The sequence below is a fragment of the Hakea prostrata genome, chromosome 5 (genome assembly GCF_041222555.1).
Source record: "Hakea prostrata isolate BN-2017 chromosome 5, UWA_Hpros_2, whole genome shotgun sequence".
Lineage (NCBI taxonomy): Eukaryota > Viridiplantae > Streptophyta > Magnoliopsida > Proteales > Proteaceae > Hakea > Hakea prostrata.
The window spans coordinates 17,048,876-17,073,101 of record NC_142604.1 but is presented as its reverse complement, the minus strand read 5'-3'; the positions used below and the strand labels follow the sequence as shown (position 1 = coordinate 17,073,101).

General features: G+C 37.7%; 3 protein-coding genes and 1 non-coding gene across 5 annotated transcripts; 1 reads left to right on the top strand and 3 right to left on the bottom strand.

Annotated features, from left to right (window-relative positions):
• Nucleotides 1-208: 208 nt before the first annotated feature.
• Nucleotides 209-5,624, bottom strand: LOC149015503 (uncharacterized). 2 transcript variants are annotated; one of them, XM_089155847.1, is made up of 2 exons: nt 5,425-5,624; nt 209-1,855 (listed from the first exon to the last, which is right to left on the bottom strand). In XM_089155847.1, the coding sequence occupies exon 2, from the start codon at nt 1,452-1,454 to the stop codon at nt 312-314; it is 1,143 nt and encodes a 380-aa protein (XP_089011973.1). In that variant the 5' UTR covers nt 1,455-1,855; nt 5,425-5,624; the 3' UTR covers nt 209-311. The 2 variants fall into 2 exon arrangements, with proteins under 2 accessions (XP_089011973.1, XP_089011971.1); XM_089155845.1 differs by lacking the exon at nt 5,425-5,624 and adding an exon at nt 2,418-2,490.
• Nucleotides 5,625-17,224: 11,600 nt separating this feature from the next.
• TRNAR-ACG (transfer RNA arginine (anticodon ACG)) lies at nt 17,225-17,297 on the bottom strand. Its single transcript has one exon. It is a non-coding gene; the product is annotated as a tRNA-Arg (tRNA).
• A 1,192-nt stretch (nt 17,298-18,489) lies between these two features.
• On the bottom strand, nt 18,490-18,990 carry LOC149015501 (putative UDP-rhamnose:rhamnosyltransferase 1). Its single transcript, XM_089156536.1, has one exon. The coding sequence runs from the start codon at nt 18,988-18,990 to the stop codon at nt 18,490-18,492; it is 501 nt and encodes a 166-aa protein (XP_089012662.1).
• A 3,947-nt stretch (nt 18,991-22,937) lies between these two features.
• LOC149015500 (uncharacterized) lies at nt 22,938-24,226 on the top strand. Its single transcript, XM_089156830.1, has 2 exons — nt 22,938-23,215; nt 23,306-24,226. Exons 1-2 carry the CDS (start codon nt 23,125-23,127, stop codon nt 23,836-23,838), a joined length of 624 nt encoding a protein of 207 aa, XP_089012956.1. The 5' UTR covers nt 22,938-23,124; the 3' UTR covers nt 23,839-24,226.

Sequence of the window (24,226 nt, the reverse complement as noted above, 5' to 3'; positions counted from 1 at the left end):
TTGCAGCATTGTTCTAGCCCAATTCTTTAACATGTGAGTGTGAGAAACTCTTCGGACTGCATCCAAAGTAAAGCTCTGGTCTGCATCAGAAATTCTAAGTCTCTTAAAATGATTTGCCATTTGCAGGTCCTCTTCTAGTTTCCTCTTGAACATATGATTTCCATTTGGGGTGATATCATCTGGACGCGGTAATTCTTCAATTGTGACAGAAGAAAGAGGGATAAAAGGCTTCGGCTGTGCTGAAGTCATGATAATTATCTTTTGTGCAACTGCAATAGCTAATTTTGATTCTTCAATCATATTTTGATGGCCTAAATCCAACTGTTTACCACTGGTAAAAGTTTGTCCTCTGAATTATCACTAAGTTTTCCTTTGTCACTGTCCATTTCATTTCCTTGAACCTCCTTTTTAGAAGTGAGCCCATATAAAGCATGAGGTAATAGAAGTCTTACCTCATTCGGTTTAGCATGGTTGTCATTTTGGCTTTCTGCTTCTGTATTTGCATGTTGGTCATTTTTTGTTTCAGGATAATGGGCTGGACAGCCCATAATTTCCTTTCCCTTAAGTTTTCTTAATGGGTCAAGAGTTGGGCCTTTTTCAACATCCATTAGGAAATCATAGCATTTAAAAGAATGATCCATCTCCTCCTCAGATAATTTTATGGGCCCAGTAGTAGAAAGGGCTGGACTTAATGGGCCCTCTTGGGCTTGCCTATTACCCTTTTCCAAAGTGGTTTGAAACATACCTGGAATCTGATGTGAGCCTGATTGGATAATTAGGGCTGAAATAGCATTGTTACTGGTAACCTGAGCTGGAGAAGATGTAATCAGATTTGGGACTTCATTCAACAACGGCACAGGTGGCAAGCTGCCCTCAAACCCTATATCTCCAATCTGCATCTGCTCCTGCATTATAATGAGATCCGACACGAGCTTCTGTAACCGCAAAGGAAGAGTTATGTGTCTAAATGCTGCAGATGCAGGCACTAACATCTTGGACTCAATCAAAATGGCTTTAGCCAGCAGAATTTGAAGTTGCCCTCTTGCAGGCCTGCTTAGATTGCTTCCATACCGCATCCAATCACCAAAATCAGCATTGCATATTTGAGTGGCAACTCTTTCAGGAAGCTGTGAAAAAATTGGAAATCCTCTTTTCCTAATGAGATCCTTCACTAAACATTGATGAGCTTCGTGTCCAATAATCCCACAATAATAACAAAAAAGAGGAATCTTTACAAACTGCAAATCAATCCAATATTTAAACCCATCATCCCCACCAACTCTAAACCCAGGTCGGAATGGTTGATCAATCTTGCGTTCAATTCTAATCTTGATGGGTTTCCCCAAATCCTTGAGCTGAGTTGAGATTGTTACTAACTTAACCATTCCCATCTTGCTTCCAAGCTGAATTGAAATATCCTCATTATACAGGTGCGGAGGAAACATTTGCAGCATACATGGTTATTTCAAAAGTATTGAGAGGGTACTTTTCTAGTGGTAATTCAGGAACCCAATCTTGCATCATCAAGAGAAAATTCTTCACAAGCCACGGTCCCTGTTTTGTAGCCACAACTTTCTCTTCCTCATTCTGAAGCTTTATAAGAAAAAAGTTTTCCTTTAAGCATCGAACTTCAATTTCATGGTGTAGCCTCCAAGCATTTTTCAAAGAACTTGCTACTGCTCCACCTGGAATCCTTTTTGGAGCTACCACTTTCCCAATTACTACTGTGGTCCAGTCGATTGATGAAATAATCCCAGCAGAATCACCTTGGCAGTTTGGACTCAATATTAAATCTGGCATGTACAGATCAGCATCCTCTTGTATTGATGATTCCTCCATTTGGAAGTTCAACGTCCTGCATCAATAAAATACCAAAAGAAAAACAAAACAGAGAAGTGAAGTAGGTAGAAAAGAAATAAATAAGCACCGTTTACTACTATTAACACAAAAAGACAAATGGATAGACTAAGATAAGCAAACCTGCAACTATTAGAGGAAAATGGCTGAAATCAGTGTCTTTTAAAGAAAAAGGTAAAAACCCTGAGAAGAAATAAGAGAAAACCATACCGTTTCTGTTAAAGAAAAAAGTTAAAACTCTAAGAAGAAATAAGAAAAAACCATACCGTTTCCTACCATTAGCACAAATATACACAACAGATATTCCAGAATAACCGAAACCCTACAACTACTAGAGAAAATGGCAGAAATCAGTTCCTTTGGAGAGAAGTTTTGAAACCCTGAAAAAATAGAAGTGAAGAAACATACCGATGTCAAAACCCAAAAAAAACCCTAACTTCACCAGCGAAACAGAGGTTTTTACCCCCTCACGGGAGGGTTAACACTCACAATCAAGAATCGGAGTAACAGAAATACCCTCAAAGGTAAAAGTTACACTAAAAAGTGATGCTTTCTCTTACCGAAAATGTAAGAATCGCAAAAAACCTTCACTGAAAAAAGCAAAACAAGAAGGAAATCGCCAGACCCTTCAGCAAAAGGGAGAGCTCTATTAGTTTAGAATATGCCCAAAAGACATCTTTCCCCCTGAAAAAAGTATCATACTAAACGTGCAAAATGTATGGTTACAAATCATTAGAGACCTAATGTGTCAGAAAGTAAATCCCAAATATAAATACAAATGACGAGAATAAACTGAAAATCTATTTTGCAACTATGAGTGATTCATGTTCTCTTATTAGTCTGGCCTCTCATACAGGAGGGAAACATGATGGCCACTCTTAATCAACATTTCTGTGGCTTGATTTCATTTTTCTGATGATTTATGTGGTACAGTTTACAGCAAAAGGGAAAAAGTCAGGTATGCAACCATTCGCATCCCTATTTTATGTGTAAGAGGACTATCTGAAATAGCCAATTTCCAGTTCATTTGATGACTCAACTGACACAACAATGAGTTGTTCCAAGCTGCAACGGGCTCATTGGATCTTTCCATACGACAATCCTTCACTACAGCAACCCTAACGTTAGGTTATGACAGGGGACAGAGAATGTTGTCCAGATGGCAAAGACAGTATTGAGTAGGGTACAGCAGTTAATTAAAAGGGGTTTTGGGTTATGTAAGGGAGAGAGGCAGAGGAGGGGTTTTATGTGTGAAGTCTGTAATTAACCAAGGAGGTCTTGCTGGGGAGAACTCAGTTCTCAGGTGAGTGTTAATGACCAGCAAAACTAGCCCTTTTCAGTCTCCCCATTCTTTTCCTGCCTTTATTTTTTTTGTGTGTGCATGTGTGTGGAGTTACTAGCAGTCTACATCTCCTATTAATCTGATATTCTGATGTAATGTTAGATGCAAAAATTATCTGCTCTTCCAATCTGAATATCTCATGAGCAACAGTGGTAAGCTGGGGCTGATGCAGATCTAACACCAAACTGGCCTATTTTCCTCTGAAATCAACCTAGGGTGGATATTTATGTGTGTTGGGCTTTTGTTTAATATGTTTATGTGTTCATTGGCCTATTCTACAGGCGCAAAAGTTAAATGTCCAGGCTAAGTACGAATAACCATTTCTTGTGTTCTTGCTGCAGTTTAAGGTGGTCTAAGTCAATTGGTTTCTACCTTAAATTAGTTTCAATGTTGAGTTAACGTTCAATTAAGAACTCAAATCAGATCAGATCTCCAGCTTATTATGTACAGATAAAACCGTTCCACTTGATGGAAAGGGACCCAAACTTGATATGCTCAATAAAGCTTCTCAGGTTTGAGTGATTGTCTTGCATTATGCTGATGCATACTGCTTTTGTTAAATTTGGTCAGTGAAGGACCAAGATTGAAAGAGACTCTTAAAGATCTAAAGCGAGGTCAAGAAACTCAAGACTAGATCTTTTTTTGGCTGAATAGACAGTCTTCAAGAAAGCATTCCCATCGTTAAGTCTCCCCATCCAGCTATCTGCCAGCCTACACTCCATTTTCTTTCTAGTATAACCCTTTTTTATCTTTCTTGAATTTTCAAATCTTCCAAGAAACCCAAAATCCAAGGTCAAATCTACACCAATCTAAGCATTAGATATGTTTCTTTTTAGGTACATCATCCCACCAACCCTAAGGACCTTATCCCAATTGACCCTATTTGACCATCCAATTTCAAGGTATAGATATTCTCTTGAACTTATGCACTTCCAAAAACCCCAAAAACCAAGAAGCCTCGTCTTTTCCAATTTAGCTCCATCCAACCAAACTTGGGGGATCATATCCATATATCATTAACTACACCCCACCAGATTTCAACCCATTCTAACACCTACAAACCTCAGTTCTTCATCTCTAAAGTATTCATCACATAACTCTAAGATCAAGAAACCTTTTTTGGTCTCATTTAAGTTGGTTCTCTTTAGAGATCTTAAAAGAACTGACCCTCAATCAATCAAGACTACATCCTCCGGAGTTCTTAAAGTAAGTCAAAGAAGAAAAGGGGTTTGGAGGGGCGTAGGTTGAGAGAGATAATAAGTACAATACGTATTTCTTGTGCAAGCTCTGCTGGTCAGTTAAGCATGAATAATCAAATTTCAGTGTTTCTATGAGGAAAAAATATGACTTATCCATCTTTCAAGCCTTGATCCAATGTTATTTCAATACCGAAGGGTAAAGGCCTTGGACTTTATTTGACTTTCACAGGTATTTCCCTCACATTAAATCAAGTTTTATGCAGAATATCTGCACCTTAGCTGAGAGTGTCACTCTCCATCAAACGCAAGTAGATGACATTTTTTTCTGCGAGTTTAAACATCCTGGGTATTTTTGACTTGCTTCGGATGAAATCGGAGAATCAGAAGTCAAGAGTTTCATGGAACTCCTTGATTTGGTCAACGTATTCAACCTCACCATTCAGTCTTTGGGCGGAGGCTAATACATTTGAAGCTCCCAGGAGATGACATAATCATCCAGAAGGGCACATTATCGTCTTGATATATAATCTTTGTTATTTTGCATATGAGAACCTTCATCCTATATTTGTGGAATGCCCTTTGTTTATTACAATTTGGAAGAGTTCCATTGTTATTCATGGTTAATATTGACTGGGTGTTCCATCTTTGTCTTTGGATGAATTTTTCATTTAGCGGAATAGGAAATTGACATTCCTCTTATTAGAAGAGACCTTTGGTTAGCTGATTTATTATTAGTTCCCATTCAAATCTAAGCAGAAGCAAAGAAGATTCTATGCGAATCTTAGACAAGTTTAGGTGATTTTTGTTTATCAAACTACTAGTGTTTGGAAATTATTCGTTAATCTAATTCTCCAAAGTCAAGTGATTTACAACGGAGACCCAAATTTTAATCAGAGTTCGATGTTTTGTAGCCTTCTAGGAGTTGGGATTCATATAGAAGATAGAACGTAGGAAATGAAATGCAGAAACAAAAACCAAAAGCCTGGCAAAGACATGCGAGATAGAAAAGGAAGAAGGAAGTAGTACCTTGGGCCATTATTGTTTGCACGATGAAGCCATTGTGGTTTACTGTAATAACCTCCGACTCCTTGATTCAACTGCAGAAACTTTTGGTTACCCTTACACTGAGTCACTGAGGACTACCAACCGGCAGCCATATCGCTACTCCATGGATTTTAATAGAATTGCATCACATCACAGTTACCATCACTGGAGCTTATGGGGCTTTCCTCAAAACTTTGAACGCTGTTCAGTAATTGCAATCAAAATCATGATTAATCTCTCTTGGACAAACAAGAGGAAGAGCACAAGGTGATAAAAGCACCGACCCAGTTTGAAGAAGAACTTGACGACTATGTTTGCTGCCCTTTATAATACATTATACAACTAATCGAAATTGAACTCGAGAAAACCAATTTGAAGAAGAGCTCGGAGACTCCCAGTTGATTTGAACTTGTGAAAACGTGAATTAAAAGCATGGTAACCCAACCCAGAGAAGGATCACATTGATCTGATAGATGATCAGAAACTGAAGGAAGAGATGCAAACTGTGAAGACAACGATAAAAACACCTCTGTTTTCTAAATTCAGGGACTCTTAAGTCCTAATCCTAGTTATACTCCAACTTGAGAAAACCAATTTTAAGAGAGCTCTTCACTGCTTTTTTCTATAAAATCTATAATAGGAGATTCCTTATTAAACAAGAAAACTCAGGTTTACATCACTCACTCGACAAATATTTCTATTGTTTATATGAAATATGATTACTTAATAGCCATTCAGATCATGGGGAAAAGGAAGAACTCAATCTTATCGATTGCTTCGACATGGGTTCATCACAGAATACAACTAGGACTAGGAGTCTTAATCTAGTCTTATATATAACTGGCGAGCCCTTCTCTTACCATCTCGTCCTGCCATTTTTCCTTTTTCTTTTGTCTTCCTTCTGAAACTTCACCGGTCACTCAATCATGCTTCACTTTTTGCGTCAAAGGCGTCCGGCAATCATTTCATCTATCAGTTACCGGTTTAAAGAGAGAGAGAACACTGTCGGAGTCAGCGCTGAACCTGAAATCGGAGTCAGATTCGATTTCGCCGTTGCACGTAAGGATGTTAGGGCAACATTCCCAAACGATGATTGCTATTCAATTATTCTTGAGCAGACAACTAATTTGTTACCGGTGAAACAATTTGAGGTTGAGTTTCATAGCCTCTTTATTCCTCAAGTTAATAAGTATCAAATCCACACTATGCTTACCGAACTTGACATTCCTATTGTCTCCGTTGAGAGATTGAAAGATGAAATATCTACATATGTTTCTAAAAAGCAGACAGAGTTCCACAAAGCCAAAAAAAATAATGGAGAAAAAAATAATGGAGAATTGAATATCGTCATAATTATTGATGTCTGTATGATAGAATATGTAGATATTTGGCAAGAAATGAGAGAATTTGAAGCCAATTTGAATGTAGATGAAGGTTTTAGTTTGCTTTCTGCTTCAAAATCTTCGATTGAAGCTTTGGAGATAAAGAAATTACACAATGCCTCTTCTACAGACTTGTGTATGATTTGCATGGATGATTACGTGAGAGGAGCTGACATCATAAAGTTGGATTGTTCACATTTTTTTCACAGCGAATGCATCATCAAGTGGTTGGAGTACAAGAACACGTGCCCATTATGTCGTTTTGCAATGCCAAAACAATCTGAATCTTGATTACTTACGGTCTCATTAGGACCTTGTAAATTTTAGTTGTGAATTGAACAATAACTGTTTGAATCTTGAATCTTGATATTGTAAGTTGTTACATATTAATGAAATCAAATATGTCAATACATTTGTTTGCATCTTATCTTATGTGTGTTACGGCGGTTTTTTTTTACTCGCGACAACGTTGATGGCTGTTACAGAAAAGAAAACTCTCTTTTGGTTCAATCACTCCCTCGTCATTTTGATTAATCAATTAATGACTAAATTGTGGCTGAAGAAACGCGCAAATTGTTATCTGAATCGTCCAAGAAAGTTTCTAATTTTCCTCTCATTAATTAATTATGTTAACCTTCCATCACGGGTTGCTATTAGTTTTTCACGGGTTGCTATGCTTCTTAAACGAGTTACTCATCTTCACCATCGGCATTTAATTTTCTCATCAAATCTTTTCTGTTCTCCATCAATTTATTCGCTGGTGCTGAAATTCAAACTTGAAACCGAGGTAAGAAAAACCTCTATTACTTCTTTTGATTTGGTTGTATGTTCTCTTATTAGATCTTAGTCTTTCTAACAGTCATCCAAATCATGGGTAGAAGGAAGAACTCAATCTTATCGATTGCTTCAACATGGGTTCATCACAGAATTCCCCAGATTAGTCTCCCCAAGGTGCCGAAGCTGAGCCAAGAGTCTTCTCCTGTAATTACTGTCAAAGGAAGTTCTACAGTTCACAAGCACTTGGCCTCTTGGCGTTTGAGTTCACTCCATGATCCATAAAGCCATCTTACTATCCTTCCTCTTCAGGATCTTCTGAGCAACTTTATGGGCATCATGGATGGTCAAGACCACCAATTCATCAACAACCAGTAATCTCAAGTTCAGCCAATACAGCCGACATTATCCTGAATATATTTAAGCCCATGTCCAAGTTTTGGCTTAAAACGTGAGCATTTTATCAGTATCCTGACAAACCCAGTCAAGCTTTGTACAGGCATCAAGTCTGCACTCGGCCATTTTTTCCATTTGAATGTGTGCCAATGCATGACCCAGAGATCCAAGGTTTTCATAATGCTCCAAAGCAGCGTTTTCACCTGGTTCTCCATTTCGAAAATACCTGTGGTTTCAACTTTCAATGAAGATCCTTGCTAACAAAACACTGTACACCCATGTATCTTTTTCAATTTAGAGTTGGTTACCCATCTACAACTTAGAATTGGGTTAGAAAAATTAGTAAATTTCAAAGGAAAAAGCAGAGGTTGCTAGTTAATATAATCTGAAACAAGATCAACTCTACTCTGATAATTTATATATTTATTTATATGTAACATCCATAGAGGATCAGCTGTAACTTATCTATACACCACACTGTTCCTAGGTCTCCAATAAAAAGGCAAATACCTATAAAAACTGAAGAAGGCAATGAGTTTTGTTTTGAGTCCCGCAGTTTATGTGAGGAGAGTCCCACACAAGAATGAAGCCTTCACCTGTTGGAGAAAACTTCAGTTCTCAATCCTGAAGGGACCAGGAAGGGCGTCAATTCATTATGATACCGTATTGAATTTAAAACCCTCATATCAAAATCGTATCGCATTGAATTTATACGGTATGGTATGAAAATGATATTTTGAAAAATGGTTCAATACGGTTTTAGTATAAAAATCGGTACAAGAAAAACGGTATGGTATAATTTCGGTATAAAAAAAACCCACTCGTCTTGCTTTGTCACTATGTTGTGTGTTTGAAGAGAACAATGTGAATATTTTATGAGCTTTGAAGTTATCATCCGGGCATAACCTTCCCATCCTGAGATTGTTTCCTTACACTATGGCCGATGGAAATTTGATGACCCTGCTAAGGTTACGGTATAATTTATGATATTCCATCTTGGTTTTGTCACATTCGATAAAGACTGCCACCTCCAAGTAGATCAGGAGTATGAATCCCGTCAAGACCAGGAGTGGAACCTGGCTTTATATTAAATGATACCCTCATTCCTAATATATAAAATCATCTGTTAAAAAGACTGTCCAAGTTTTTCTAATCCTGTATTGACTTTCCATTTGGATTCAAGGGCTTTGGGAACTTGAGGTAGGGCTGTTCGTATTCAAATTTTCTTGACTGATTTCTCCTTTGATGATTGGACTTATGATCTTGTAATATAACCTTACACTAGACATGAAATCTACAAACTGAAAATTTGAAATGCATAGACTCTGTATTGGTTTGAGAAATCAATTTACGAACTCTCCAAATTATAGATGCAGTTTTGAAGTAATGAAGAAACCATAAAGTGTCCAGGCTAAAAATGCTTAAATTAGTCCAAAGAAGATAATTAGCATTTGACAATTTGATCAGATATGTTGATAAATGTCCATAAAAATGATAGCAACCAGAGCTCATGACATGGTGGAAAGCTAAAAATTTCCAGAGTCCAGACACTTTATTTTGCTTGGTTTAAAGAAGGTTACAATCCTGTTGAACAATTAAGAGGACAATTTTACCATTTCCAGAATTTCTTGTGGCACTGAAAGACATAAAGGCTGTTATTTTCCCAGGCATTCAACTCTTGTAAGTTGAAGCAATATACATGAATCCGATGGTAGTGAGAAAATACTCTCAATTTATAAGAATTTGAAGAAACTTAGTAAAGCCTTCGATGGAGGTACCTCGATGCATACGAATCCGATGACATTTTTTTAAACCAAAGCATACCGAGGAACAAAAAAATTTCAAATTAAAACGGCATGGTGTTGTTCTCTGCAGCTGTGAAATAACACCATGCCATTTCACTAAAATGTATGAATCACCTTTGGAATTTAAAATAGCATGATGTTATTTTGCAAGATTTTGAAACGGCATGGCCACTAAACCCTTTATAATTTAAAACGACATCATGTCCCCCCCCCGGGGGGGGGGGGGGTTTTTTTTTCTTTTGGCCCCCCCCTTTTTTTGTTTTGGTCTTTTTCCTTTCAAGGCAACTGGAAAATTTCACAGCCCTGGTCCATCAACTATTCCTTACGTTTCAGGAAATCACAATTGTGAAATACCGGCATGGTGCCCTTAGAGTGGATACAATAGCCTAATTGTATGCTTCAACTGGAACAGTATAATTTAAAAAACGCAAGGCTACAAAGGAGCTGGTGCCATTTCACTAAATGTTATAATTTAAAAAAGCGAGCACTCCAATTTTGGTGCCTCTATTTTTGCCGTTTAATCGTCCATTACATGGCATGGCTGCCAGGCCATTTTAAGCTATTTAACCCCCTAGAGAAAGAACAAGTTATTCATTTAGAGTCTGAGGCACGACAGGTTGCTGCCGTTTCAACAGAGGCTTGTCCCGCAAGAGGTGAAACGGACATGGTGCCATTTCACTAAATGTTCTCCAAGCTTAAAAACAGCATACGCTGCAACACGTTTGCAGGGGGGCCTAAATATGAGTATCCCTAGGTGAAGTCAAGCAAAGATCCTTACTGTAGCTGAATTCAAAGGCTGCAAAACTCCATCACCATTCAACCCAATGCTCCTGTGCTCCATAAGGTTCCACCATCCCAGTATTTTAGCAGCCTCCATCCGCCCCTGTTTTCTATTTCTCTTATTTTCAGACTTTTCAAGATACCCAAATTTCAAGGTTAGATCTACACCAATCTACCCATCAGATCTATCCAAATTTTAAGCCCATCACCTCCCCAACCCTAGTAACATCATATCCTAGTTTTAATCCCATTTTGACACCTTTAAGTCTATACCATCTACATCACTGAGAAATAGGACAGGTTCACCCAATTCATTGCAGTGAAACTTACAGCAATTCTTTTGAACCACACGTATCTCCAATTTGAGGTTGCCAAGCTTAATTACATTAAGCATCTACATCCTTAACATCAAAATCATCCCATTTTCGCCCAAATAACAATACCCTATCCACAAAGCCATAACCAAAGCTAGTAGACTTCATATTTAATCCCACAAGTTGGTTCTAATCAAGATCTTGGAAGAATTGACTCCTAGTTGATCATCTATCAATCCAGGACCACATCAAGGTAGCTGAAGAACCAGGGTTGGGGGGGGGTTTGGATATTGAAGGACCTAGCTGATCGTCTATCAATCTAGGATACATCAAAGGAAGATCAAGAACCAGAATTGGGGCCTTTGGTCACCGAATGAAAGATTTTCTACATACAGAACCTGAGAGATATAGGAAGAGGAAGAGAGGAGATTGGAACAGAACTACCATCCAGAACAGTGCAGTAGCCTTCTAGGTATGTACTAGGGGAACGAAGAAGATAGCAGAGGAAAAGGTCTCTCACAGCCTGCATCTATCATACAATTCTGGTAACAATTAAAAAACACAAAAAAGTTATTTAAATGAAACCGAGAGAAACAACAATTTTAACTTTTTTTAAAAGGAAATATGGATTCTTAATTGTAACCTGAAGCTGGGATTAAACATGATGGCTCCTAATTGAGATGATTACTGAAATAAAATCCTAATGCTCAGCTCATCAGAAATAAAAAGAAAAGATTACAATAAATGCCCCAGCTAAACGAAGACCTTACAAATAAATGGACTAAATATAATATTGAACCCAAGGACCGGGTTCATCTTTCACAAGGATCATGAAGTCAGTTTGGACTGGTCCAATACCATGCACGCACTGTGCCCCCACTAAGGTTATTCCAAGTTTTTTTTTTTTTTTCTTTGGGTAAACAAGGTTATTCCAAGTTGAGTTATACAGGAGTGTGTTTTCATAAAAGGAAAGCCAGATGCACAAGCACAAATGCGCAAGGAACCTGGTAGAAAGTAGCCATTCACCAGGAGACTCACCTATCCATAGCTTAAGCAAGGTTCCAGTATCAAAACCTTGAGGATGTAAAAAATCCCCGCTGGGAGACTCACCCACCACAGCCAAGTGTGCTACCCAGGTCAAACACCGGATTAGTTAGTGCAAAGCCTTGGAAACCGGGGTTGGCAACAAAAAAAAAAAAAGTTGACAAAGCCATAGATGCCATTTTTACACTTGACGTTGTGCTTGAATTGATATAAGACAAGCAATACTCATATAAGGGCGAATCCGGTACCAAAGGCTTCCGCACAAGCAAAATCCCTAGAAAAATGTAACAATTCTCCCATGCAACCTTATTCCAACAATTTTTGCTGGGAGGCTGTTTTGATAACTTGACGTCAGGCTGCAACAATACTCATATATTGAACCTTAAGTTAGAATCAACATACAGACAATATCTTATTACAGACAAACCCAATATCATCTGACAGGGAATTATGCATTTCAGGTGTCATCCTATATAATACTTGTTAAATGAATGCAATATTAACCAAATCATATATCAGAAAAGAACAGAATAATACTAGAGTCTATAGAAGTGGTTGACACTAAGGACCAATTCACACCCCACATATCAACATTCAAAGTAACAGAGATATCCACAGGAAAATAAACAATTGAACTTAAAATTGTTGGTAATTTAGCAAAAGAAGAAAGGCGTTGAAAGAAAGTTATCCATATCACATATAATTTATTTATTTTTGGGGTGAAAATATCAACAATAAGCACAAAGTGCCCAGCTTCTAGATCATACATGACCATGCAGATACATCAACCAACGACTATATCTCAGAGATACTTTCGAGCAATGCTCTCTCCTAAGCCCCCTCATGGACCAGATTCACATTCCCATTTGCCTTCCACAATGTTCAAGAACTGAAGAAAAGAAAAGACGAGTAGTTAAGAGAATGGCTAAATCAAAGGCTATTTAAAATAAGGTTCTTAGACAAAGCTTTAAGTTTTCATGACTTAAAGAAAATTTAAAAGCCTATAGAAGAGAGTCAATGAGTACCCTCAAACTTTGATGAGATAAAGGCCATTTGTGTTCGTCCTTACCATTGTAGGAAATTATTGTTTGCAAATCTTTCTCGTTCAGTTATTTGAGAATGAACAAGCAGATGCAAGACGAGAACACAATGCAAATGTCCTCACTCTCTCCTTTTCTCCTTCGCACTATCATGTTCGCACGTGATATAGACAAAATAACCCTGAGCTAGGTTCAACCACGGTCGGGCCGATGACCCGGTCAAGACTGGCTCAATGGTTGAACCATCAAGTAACGTGAAGAGGAAGGGACTTGAACAGTTGTAGAAGGTGGCATGATTCCTTAAAATTTAGGATATACTATTGTGTCCTAGAAAGTAACTAACACCAATAAGGGATGAGCAATCATGCCAAAGAAGGTAACTACCATTACCTTCAAAAGAGAGGTATAAGTCTATGATTGGGCAGCCACAAAGGGGAGGCAATGATTGATCCAACGGTTATGAACCATAGGTAAAACCTATATAAACTAAGAGAGGACACACGGTGAAGGTATCTGAATCGTTTCCCTCCATTAATTCGTTCAATTCAAGCTCTGCATCAGACCAGAGTTCTGTGGTGTTCCAACTACTGATTTAACTTTCGGAGGTGGCTACCCAACGACACAATTGACCCATGTCTGACATCTGTTTTGTAGGAATCTAAAGGTTGAACAATTTTTGGACGCATCAACACGATTTCAAGTTTCAGCTGGAAGCAAGAACCCTCGTTGTCGGAAACCTTAATAGACCAACTCTCTCTCTTTCTCTTCTCTTTCTCTTGTTTGCAGAATCTCTCTCTCTCCTCCAAGTTATGCTTTTCGGTTTTCAGAGAACGAAGAAGAAGAGGGTAGATTTCCTTGGATTTGACATTTCAAAATGCCTCGGTTTGCACCTTTTGAACCGATTTGGTATTAAACGGAATTGAGCCGAACCAATCTACTTACTAGTTAATTCACTTAAAACAACTCAAACTTCACATGTTTAAAATCAAAAGTTATTATCAAACCAGAAGACGTGGCTTAATCCTGGCAAATTGCCTAGTTTAACCCTAATTTCAACCATGATAATAGATTATTCTTGTTGTGATGAAGGACAACGTCGGAGACAAGATCAATCAAGACTTACTCAACTCAGCATCTCCTAATTATGGCCAATCAAGAGTACGGGCTTGATTTGATCTGTCATAATCAACCTCAGAGTTCAAAAAGCCAAATCCTAACCAACCTTATTGCAACTGTCACACCCCACCCGCCGGTCTCGATTACTCGCTCGACAACCCGTGGGAGTGATCTGTCACGGATCCACGGTCTTACCCATCAATAATAATAAATGCAAGTAAAGATAATCATGAGCAAGAATAAGTTCAATAATTAAATAAAAGGATTACAGGAGTCCAAATACTCCAATAAAATAATCAAGGAAAGAATAAATGATCAAAAAGAATATGAGTTCAGTGGAAGCAACTCAAAATGTTTAAATAAGTTTCTTTCCGGTTTTCTTTGTCTAAAGCTAAAAGCTTAGACTCAAGTTTATCAAGGTGAGGGGTTCTCCAATTCTTATCCATCCAATGGGCAAACTGTCTAGCAACTTGTCTCCTCCACCAATCAATGGGTGCTATAAGCGCACTCCATGCACTCGCAGGAGCTCCCGCACAGGCTATCTCCATTTCCCATTGTTGGTGTCACATCCTCTTCATACGAGAAGGCTCCTTCATAGGAAATCCAATCCATCTTCCGGCATATATCCTCCATCTGTACAGGCTAATATAACATAGAAAAATAAAGGAAGAGTTATGGTGAACTCAGTAAGAACAACAATAATTCTCATCCGTATGTCAAACCATTAGAAATGAATATATGATATGTATGAAATGCAAAGTATGAATACCAATAAGATCTAACTATGCAAGTCTCTAACAATTGACATGCTTTAAGATATACATAAGCCCTCCTCTAGGTAGGTCTAGTCACTCTGATCCAGCAAGGACTGCTACCTCTGTAAGGATCTGGGAAAAAGGGTAAGTCCACACATGGCTCTCAAACCATGGCTGGGGTTAAGTCAACACTCTCTCACCACAACCATTGGCATGAGTACTGGCACATGTCGAGGTTTCTAATCCAATGCAGGTCATAATGATAACATATTACATGAAGTCCAGATACATCCCCTATGGTACCAACCAACTCGGTTTAGTATCCTTCGCAACCTAGGAATGAGAACCCTCACGGACTGGTTACCGCTAGTGGACTTCATTCCATAACCCTATGATCATCCACATATTGTTGGGGCGGAATGCTCTCATGACTCCTCACGACACTCGATCCGTTTGTTGGACGTCCATGAGCCCAACCCTAACATATGCAACCCTATCATTGTATGACCAACAGTGGACCACTGAGTCTTCGCACAACCGGTTACCGCTGTAGGATGAAACAGAGTCACACCACTATCGTCACGGGTCATCCGGCTTCAATTCCCCTACCAAAAGGGTAGTAGTATGTGGGGTACCTAGCCACGCAACTCTAGACTCTGCCTAGGTATGTCATCCAATAGTTATGACAGTGCTGGAGACATCAGCGAGCATGTATCCTATATCACAGCCCTCTGATATCCCAAGCTAAGATATCACAATGGAATACCCTTTCCATCAGAACCACAAACCATCATCATCATACCACATTCATGATTGATAATTCATATGTAATGACAATACAAACAACAAGCATATAACAAGATCAACATGCTATTTATGGGTACAACAATATATAAAATGAAAGAACAGTATTGAAAGACACTAGACTAGCATGTTCAAGTCATTACATAAAGATGAGCTTGTATGTCCTTACTTGTAAATAAGTAAAAATCCTCTAGATTGCAAACCAGAGACAACTATAAGACTTTTATTGGAAATAGATGATACATATAAACAGGGTTACAATAATATGTAAGTCAAATGAATCAAATCGGACAAAATCTAAAAGTTACTTGGTCACTGGAAACCAGCCGGTCACTTAGGCCGGTCACTTTGGCTGAGCAACCGCCATTAGTGACCGTCCCCAAAACAGTGAGTTTCATATTCGAAACTCAGGCTTTTGATCATCCGTTTTCAATCCAATTTTTGAATGATCATAGTTCGAATTTCAAACTTAACACTCCCATAACCAAGGGTAATATGAAACCTAACAATTGACACCAAATTGGTTACCTAGAATCCTCTTGTTGACTAGATCAGTCATTTTCACGAAAGCAGGGTTTCGTTTTTGGACCTGATCTCGTCAAGAGAATTAAAAAGATAGGTACTATAATAAGAAGATCATGAACAACCAAAGAGGAAAACAAATCTACTTTAATCATAGCCAAGAGTAGAGTATAAGTGAACAGGGAATCACTTACCTCAACCAAATCAACTAGAAAAGACGGGAGAAGCTTCTAAATCACTAACAGCATTTCGGATCACCTTCCAGCACGTCTCCATTGTCGCCTATCCACAAAAAACAGCAATTCCTAATATAATATTCATAAAATAGACGAGGGTTGCTATTTATAGAAGTCTGGGGGCAAAATATGGCAAAACCCCGCAACCAGGACCAAGCGGTCGCTTGAGGGGTCGTTTGGTCCAATCAACCGCTACTAGCAACCACCCCCTAGTATATTACTATACAAGGGTGCTTTGCTCAAGGGGTTGAAGTCCAAGTACAACCTAACCATAATTAACACATGGGGGAGGTCTTACCTTCATTCTGGATATCTCCAGACATCACTTGCCTTCTAAACATCTAACTACCAAGCAAGGCAGGCTCTTCAACAAAAGAATCCAGATCCATGGGTTCAGGGTATGGATTAAGGACTTCTATCCGGACACTCCAGAAATTTACCCGGCTACACCTTCGAATTTTCGGACCTGCAATACGAATTCCATGTTAGAAATACGGGAATTGTTACCAGCAACCCTATGAGAATGGGCTTTTTATTTATTATTATTTTTTTCTCTGTCTATCTGTAGACATGAGAAACATTATTACGTAAAGCTTCAATGGTTCACAGTTATTTACCCAAAAAAAGGGGTTCACAATTCAGTTTTAGGAGACACCTCAGAGCCTGTGAGAAATGGTGCAAGGGAGAGACCTAAAAATTGAGATCGTCAAGGTGGGTAAGGAGAAAGGAGTCGCCTGGTCCGTTTAAGATCTAAAATTTCAAAAGTCCGGCCAAAGTAGACGTTGCCCCCAATTGAGAAAAATGAAAAACAAAACGACTTCACTGGGGATCGAACCCAGAATCTCTGGTTCCGTAGACCAGCGCCTTATCCATTGGGCCATGAAGTCATACATGCATATGGAATTGATTTGTCAAATATAGAACAATTTTGGTTCATGATCAAGTTGTTGTGGGGTTGCTCCATCGCCAATTTAGTACTAGCCTTCTTTGTGTTTTCAGTTTTCACTGATGTGGTGGCTGTTTTGTTGTTTAGTCTACAGAGGGAGGAATAAATGTACGAGAGAAGCAAATGATAAATTAAGTTGAGGGGGAGGGACAAATTTACGGGGAAAATAAAATATAAAAAAAAAAAGAGGAACTACCATTGACTAAAAGAAGGAACTCTTTTGGACATAAAAGAAAATCAAATTGCATGGCACCCCAACATAGAGGTCTTAAAGTGTACTTTACTTTATGTTTGAAAAATACAGAGACCCCAAACTTGGATTTTTATTGAATACATTAGTCAAATTTGTCACTAACAACCTTTAAGTCATTATTTATTATATGCATATTTTTGGAATGGGAAGAAGATTGATAGTGATTTAATGATATTCGGTGACAAATTGAATTAATGTATCCAATAAAAATCTAATTTTGGAGTATTAGTATTTTTAAACATAAAATGGGGAGTCAGTGCTTCAAGGTCTCCATTATAGGTACTGGTGAAATTTGCTCAAAAAAACAAGGGTATTTTTCATCTGGACCCCCTGAGGTTTGGTCCATGTCACTTTTAGTCCAAAAAAAATTCTTCTTTGCATCTGGCTCCCCTGTGATTTTGAGGAATTATAAAATAAGGACATATCATAATTTTGATGACCAAAATGCCCTTATGGTGCAAAGGTCAAGATTGTATCCATATATGCCATTTCAATCTAATGGCTCACATTAAAAAGACAAATTTTAATTACAAGTATAATCTTTTCATTTTATATTCAAGGGTTTTAAGATTTCAAATTTACAAAATTATGCCCGAAATATCAAGCGTCAAACTAATACTGATGTGCTGCCAAAGAGAAGACGCCTCACCAAAAATAGATACGGGCAAGCAGGAACGCAATACAAATTTACTTTTGAGGAATTACAATAATAATATGAATTTGTAATTCCACACTTTACCTAGTTTCAGTTGTGTTCCAGGGGCACCCACAAGCAATACCTGACTGATTTTAACAGAAATATACAACCCATAACCATTAATCAGAAAGACAGATCTTCTCCAGCAAATCGACCGTATTCACCTTCAAAATCTTTGCAGCTTCATATAGCGATCGCCTTGCAAGACTTCACCGTGATCTCGACTCGGTCAGTGTCAGTGATGCCTGAGGCATTGTTACCAAAGAAACCGACATGTAAAGGGCCTGCTTCAAATGGTCGGTAAGCACCCGTGGACGGAAAGGTGATCCACTCAGATGGAGAGGTTAGGGTTTCAGGGGTTGACCAATATTTACTCTGGGCTTCAACAGTGAGGTACTCTGGTGGACCGAGGAAGGCTAACAAGGCAGCGGTGAAGACTGAGAAGAAGATGACAGGGATTTCGAGATTGAGTTCCTGGAAAATCTCGGACATCCAATGGGGAAAAAAATCTTGAACGATCCAATCTGGGGTATCTTGGGAGAAAAACTGCTTGAGTTGTGGTTTCAAGAGGTCATAGGCTATCTTGAGATACTGTATTTGATCCATGGAGATCATATCGACGATAGCTTCGGCACCAGCTGGTAAGCCATCTACGATTAGTTTAGCGCTTGATATATCGGGCATAATTTTGTAAATTTGAAATCTTAAAACCCTTGAATATAAAATGAAAAGATTATATTTGTAATTATAATTTGTCTTTTTAATATGAACCGTTAATCGAAACCATAAGGGCATTTTGGTCATCAAAATTATGATATGTCCTTATTTTATCATTTCTCAAAATCACAGGGGAGCCAGATGCAAAGGAGAACTTTTTTTGGACTAAAAGTGACATGGACCAAACTTCAAGGGGTCCAGATGAAAAATACCCTTACCTTTTTATTATTATTATTTATTTTATTAAAAAAAATTATCCATTTTGTATATACCATATAAGATTTTGTGTCCATTTTGATAGAGAAACGTGTATATCTATATTCAAACATACAAAATTTCAGTACATATTTTGTATCTAATTTGCCCACCTTGGCGTATAAGCATAAAAAGTTGATAATGTGGCAAATTGGCACAAAATCGTTGCCATAGGAACTCAAGGAACATGACTACATTCTCATTTTCTTAAATACCCTTATCCATTCAATTCATTAGACCTTTAAATCTTTAATAAATGATATCTAAAATTGTAATTTCTATTTATAAGTATAATAATTGTTTTTTTTTTCCAAAATAGGAGAGAATTTATAATAATTGTTATTATTAATGGATAAAATTATTTAAAATATAATAATTACCAGTAATTGATCACATTGCCTAAAATACCGTCAAAGAGTTATATTATTGTTATTTTTTTGAAAGCAAGAGAGTTTTATGCATGGGGATGCATGTATTACATCTGTTGTTTGTAAGGGTCGAACCTAGAGGTATGAGTCTTTATCACTCTAGCAACCCCTACATTGTTGAAGCTTTGTGACTCGTTTGTGGTCAATTTTTCATTGGACCAATTTGTCCTATTTGTTACGTACTTGTTGACTGTAATTGGTGCATTGTATTGTTTATAAGGCCAATTTCATTTATTTATTGATCAAATTTATAGTAGATTTTACATTGGACCAAATTAATTTTAATACCTAATTTTATTCAACATATTAAATAAAAAAATTAAAAGAAAAAAAAAAAAAAAAAACTCTAATGACTTAAGAAAGATATGTTAAATAAAAATCTCATAATGCGGTTAAAGGGGTAAAAAAAAAAGTATTTCTCCCTCAATATGAAAACCCTTTAATATTTAAATTATTTTGAAAAAAAATGAAAGTAATGACAATTAACCAGCTTATGCATGTAATATTTTACATATTTTACTTTCTTTGTCCAAAAAAGAAATTTTACTAGTATATGTACATATAGATTGAATGGGCAAGGATTTTAGGTGAGGGAAAAAAGAAATTGAAAATCTTCATTAATGAACTCTAAAGGAAATACTGGCACATCAAAAAAAAAAAAAAAAAAAAAAACCAAATTTTCTTAGTTCACCTTCATTTTATTTTGGGTTGAAAGTAAATTTATTCAAGAGTTAAAGTTGTAGAAGATAGACTATAGAGATCTATCAACCATGGATTCTGGATTGGAATCGAGACCATTTGTTGAATTCCCTCTTGACAAGGCTGTCCTTGCTAGATTATGTAAGTTCATCTTTTTTTTTTTTACTAGCAGTTTATTTGAATTTAAAACCACGAGAGAAAGAACAAGAAAGTTTATCAATTAACAAAAGCCAACATAAAACTGGGGAAGGGGGTGTTGAATCAAAATAAAAGGAGGATTGATCCTTAACTGCTTGAGCTGCCAGATGATCCATGACATTATTAGCTTTCCGAAAAACATGACAGCCTTTCTTGACTACAACAAAATACTCCCAAATGAATTAAGTTGAATTACATGGATCTTATAGTTTTTTTTTTCCAAAATTTACATATTCCAAATTATGGTTTGAAAATTGAAATGTCCAACAGACAAATGATTTTAATTTCAAGGTGAATACAGACTCACCTAGTGAAATCATAGAGATCAGTATTTTGACATATGGATTATATCAATGCAGGGACCTAGGGTCACTTGGATTGGGCTTTTTAAAACCTTAACATTGATAGACAAGACTGGAAAACGCGGAAAACCCTACTGATAGCGCCTCTGAGGAACTCGATCGGCGCCGTGCTTTGAGGTGGAGAGCCTCTCTGCTTTTGCTTTCTTGTTTCCTTTCTTCTTCTATCCAGCTCTATTCTCCATCTGCTCACCTCATCTTCTCTTATTTTTCCTTCGTTCCTCTCTCCACTTCGTTTCTCTTAGCATCTTTCCCTTCGATCCTCTGTTTATCTCTGTTTAGGGTATTTTCTTCCCTTTGTTTCTCTCTGATCTTTCGCATTTTTCCTTTCTCATTTTCCCTCGTCTTCGCTTTTTCCTTTCTCTCTCTCTCCGCTGTTTCCAAGTTTCCGGTTTCTCGCCCCCCTACACCGCAAGGTTTCTAGTTAGTCGGATCGAGGCTCTCCTCCTCAAACCCTACTGATAGCGGATCTTTCGCATTCATCTTCGTTTTAAGCAAATTAGTCGGAACGAGGAAGCAGAAGCAAAAATCTCAGTTTATCTTTCTCTCTGTTTTCTCTTTTTGCTATCTTTTTTCCCACCGGTGGAAGTTTGTAGTTATCTAGGAAAAAAAATAAAAAATTATTACTCAAGTAGATGCGAGATATAGTCGTGCATTCCGCAGATCTGAAGGTTTTACGCCAGAGCTGGAAGTGCCTCTGGTGGATCTGGAAGCTTTGCTTCTGCGAGAGTCTTGTGTTGTTGGTCATTGTCGGTGTGTTTTCGTCGTTGTCGTTTCCGCCCTTGTGGCGTGCTATCTTTCCGTCCTTGTGGCATGTTATCTTTCCGCCCTTGTGGCGTGTATTTCCATCTTTATAATGTGTTTGTGTTCGCCATTTGTGGCGTGGTGCCTATTTGGGCGTTTGTGATGGAGGATACGTATGTCATATTCCTTGTGCTTAATTGTTGTTGTGGTTGTTACAACCATTATTCTAAGAATTTATTGGGCTCAACCCATTCCTTAGCTTGGATGACCTTGTCTATTGCATTTATGAAATTTGGTCAATTTCCATTCCTTGGTTCGGACCGAACCTTATGTTTTTCTTGCATCTATCTTTTGTACTTTGTTATTTTTTTTTTATGTATGTTTGTATTTCCTTTCAAGTTCATGAATGAAGTTTTTCAACTTCGTACCAAAAAAAGATAGACAAGGCTAGACAAATCCAATTTAGACATTCAACTTTGCCTTGACATTGACATTAACTAAAAAATAAAAATACAAAATTCTATGTTGTTGCCCTAGTTTTACCAAAGCACTTATTAAAAACACAATCCTAAAGAGTGCTAACCCTAAATAAGGGTCAACTTGACTTGTTCTTAACCCATTCTTAGGGCCAAATTTTTGAGCAAGTCTAGTTCAGACTCGGATGAGCCAAGTGAGGCTCAAACCATAAAGGCCACCCATACAACCTAGCAACAACCAATGAAGAATGTCCACAAAAATCACAAGAACTATGATTCCTCCTCATCTATAGGGGTAGCATAATCATTTCATATCCCTTGGCCCAGGGCCAGGTGATCATAGTAATTACCTACCTCTCTTGTCATCATGATTCAAACCATAAAGAAGTGTTCACCAAAAAAAAGATTCAAACCATAAAGAGTGACCTCGCTTAAGTTAATGCATAGGACTGAAGAGCCAAACATTTTTTGCCGGCCAAACATTGTTTACCGCCGGATCGAACTTGACTGTTGATATTCAGCTGTTGGGATTGAAATCTCGATCGAAATTTCAGATTCGATGATCCAAAATTTCGCATGAGTGCGCATCAATTTCCCATAAAGAGCTTGATCTAAATCAAAATATATTTAAAAAAATTCTAAAAAGGAAAGGAAATTTAATCCCGGAAAAGAAGGGATTACCTAGTCACATTCTCTGTCTATTGTCTTTTAACAGGAAAGTGGGACATCTACTTCTTTCTCTTTCGGCCATTCGGTTGAAATGACTGTTGGTGACGCTCCTCTTCATTTAAATTGACATCCCTTGTTTATAGAAGAAAGAAACCAGACTTCAAAGAAATTCAACTCTCCTTATCCTCTTTCTATCGATCTTTCCTACGAAATTCCTCCGGACGAGATTGAGATTTTTTTGTTGCAGCCTCCTTTTGCGAATTCGAAGCTTCAATGTCGAAGATGAGATCGCCTTCCTCGACTCATCGTCTTCCTAATGGGATCTTGCGCACCAGTGTTTCCTCCACCGTTCCAATCCTATCGGGTGATCCTAGATGAATAACTCAATAATATCGTATTTCTCAAACTTCAATTTTTTTATATTCCATTTATTTTTCTGTTATAATTGCTGCAGGTCCAATGGCGAAACCACATACCCGAAATAAATCGTGGGAAATGGAAGATTTGGATACTCGACCGGAATACCGATCCATCTCATGTGAGTTTAGGGCTTTGGCGAAGATGATCGAACATGAATTTGGGAACCGCAAATTGGGTAATACCGTTTTTCCTGATTATTTTACTGCTAATTCGATTTCTGTCTTCGAGAAAGGGAGATTATATGATGAATACTCAGCTAGAAGGAATGAGAGGCTGAAGGGGAAAAGGAGTGGTGAAAGAAAGGAGGATTCCAGGAAGAGTGTTTGTAATCTGGGTGTTAATAATGAATCTGGGAAGAAAAGGGATTTAAAGAAATTTGGGAACTTAAGAAAATCTGTCCCTGCAAATTTCTCTATTAGTGGAAGCACTGAGATTCCCAGATATCCTCTGCGAGTGCGGAGCAACAGCAAGGCCAATGAGGAGAAGAAGAAGCAGTCTAGCATCTCCTTAACGGCAGTGGTTGGTGGAGTAAGAAAAGCTGGAGCTCCCAGGATTCTTAAAACGTGAACTTTGAAGGAGTTCTCTGTTGGAGCTTCTTGATCTTAGTGCTCTTGCCATTTACTTTCAAGAATGATAAATTGATGCCAATTTCCTTTTTTTTTTTTTTTTTTCTTTTTTTTCTTTCTTCATTTTCCCTTTGTTTCTTTTTGTTCTCCTTATGAATTTGGATAATTCAATAGAATGTGTATATATTTGATTGTTTTTCTTTAGGGAGTTCTGTGAATGATGAGAATTTTTATGTCACACATTTGGAATTGTTCACCAAAAAAATTAACATTTGGAATTTTTTTAGTACTCTTTACTGATCAATTGAATTGCATGATAAGAACTAAACAATAGGATGCAGAGGAGTCTATTCTGGTTTGAGTTTTAATAACAGAGAGAGGTCGTCAGG

What these genes read in the sequence shown, in the direction of transcription:
- LOC149015500 (XM_089156830.1), top strand. Translation starts at nt 23,125, where the DNA reads ATGTCGAAGATGAGATCGCCTTCCTCGACTCATCGTCTTCCTAATGGG. An exon ending in CACCGTTCCAATCCTATCGG is followed by an intron (nt 23,216 to 23,305) that starts GTGATCCTAGAT and finishes TAATTGCTGCAG; the next exon opens with GTCCAATGGCGAAACCACAT.
- LOC149015503 (XM_089155847.1), bottom strand. Translation starts at nt 1,454, where the DNA reads ATGCTGCAAATGTTTCCTCCGCACCTGTATAATGAGGATATTTCAATT.
- LOC149015501 (XM_089156536.1), bottom strand. Translation starts at nt 18,990, where the DNA reads ATGCCCGATATATCAAGCGCTAAACTAATCGTAGATGGCTTACCAGCT.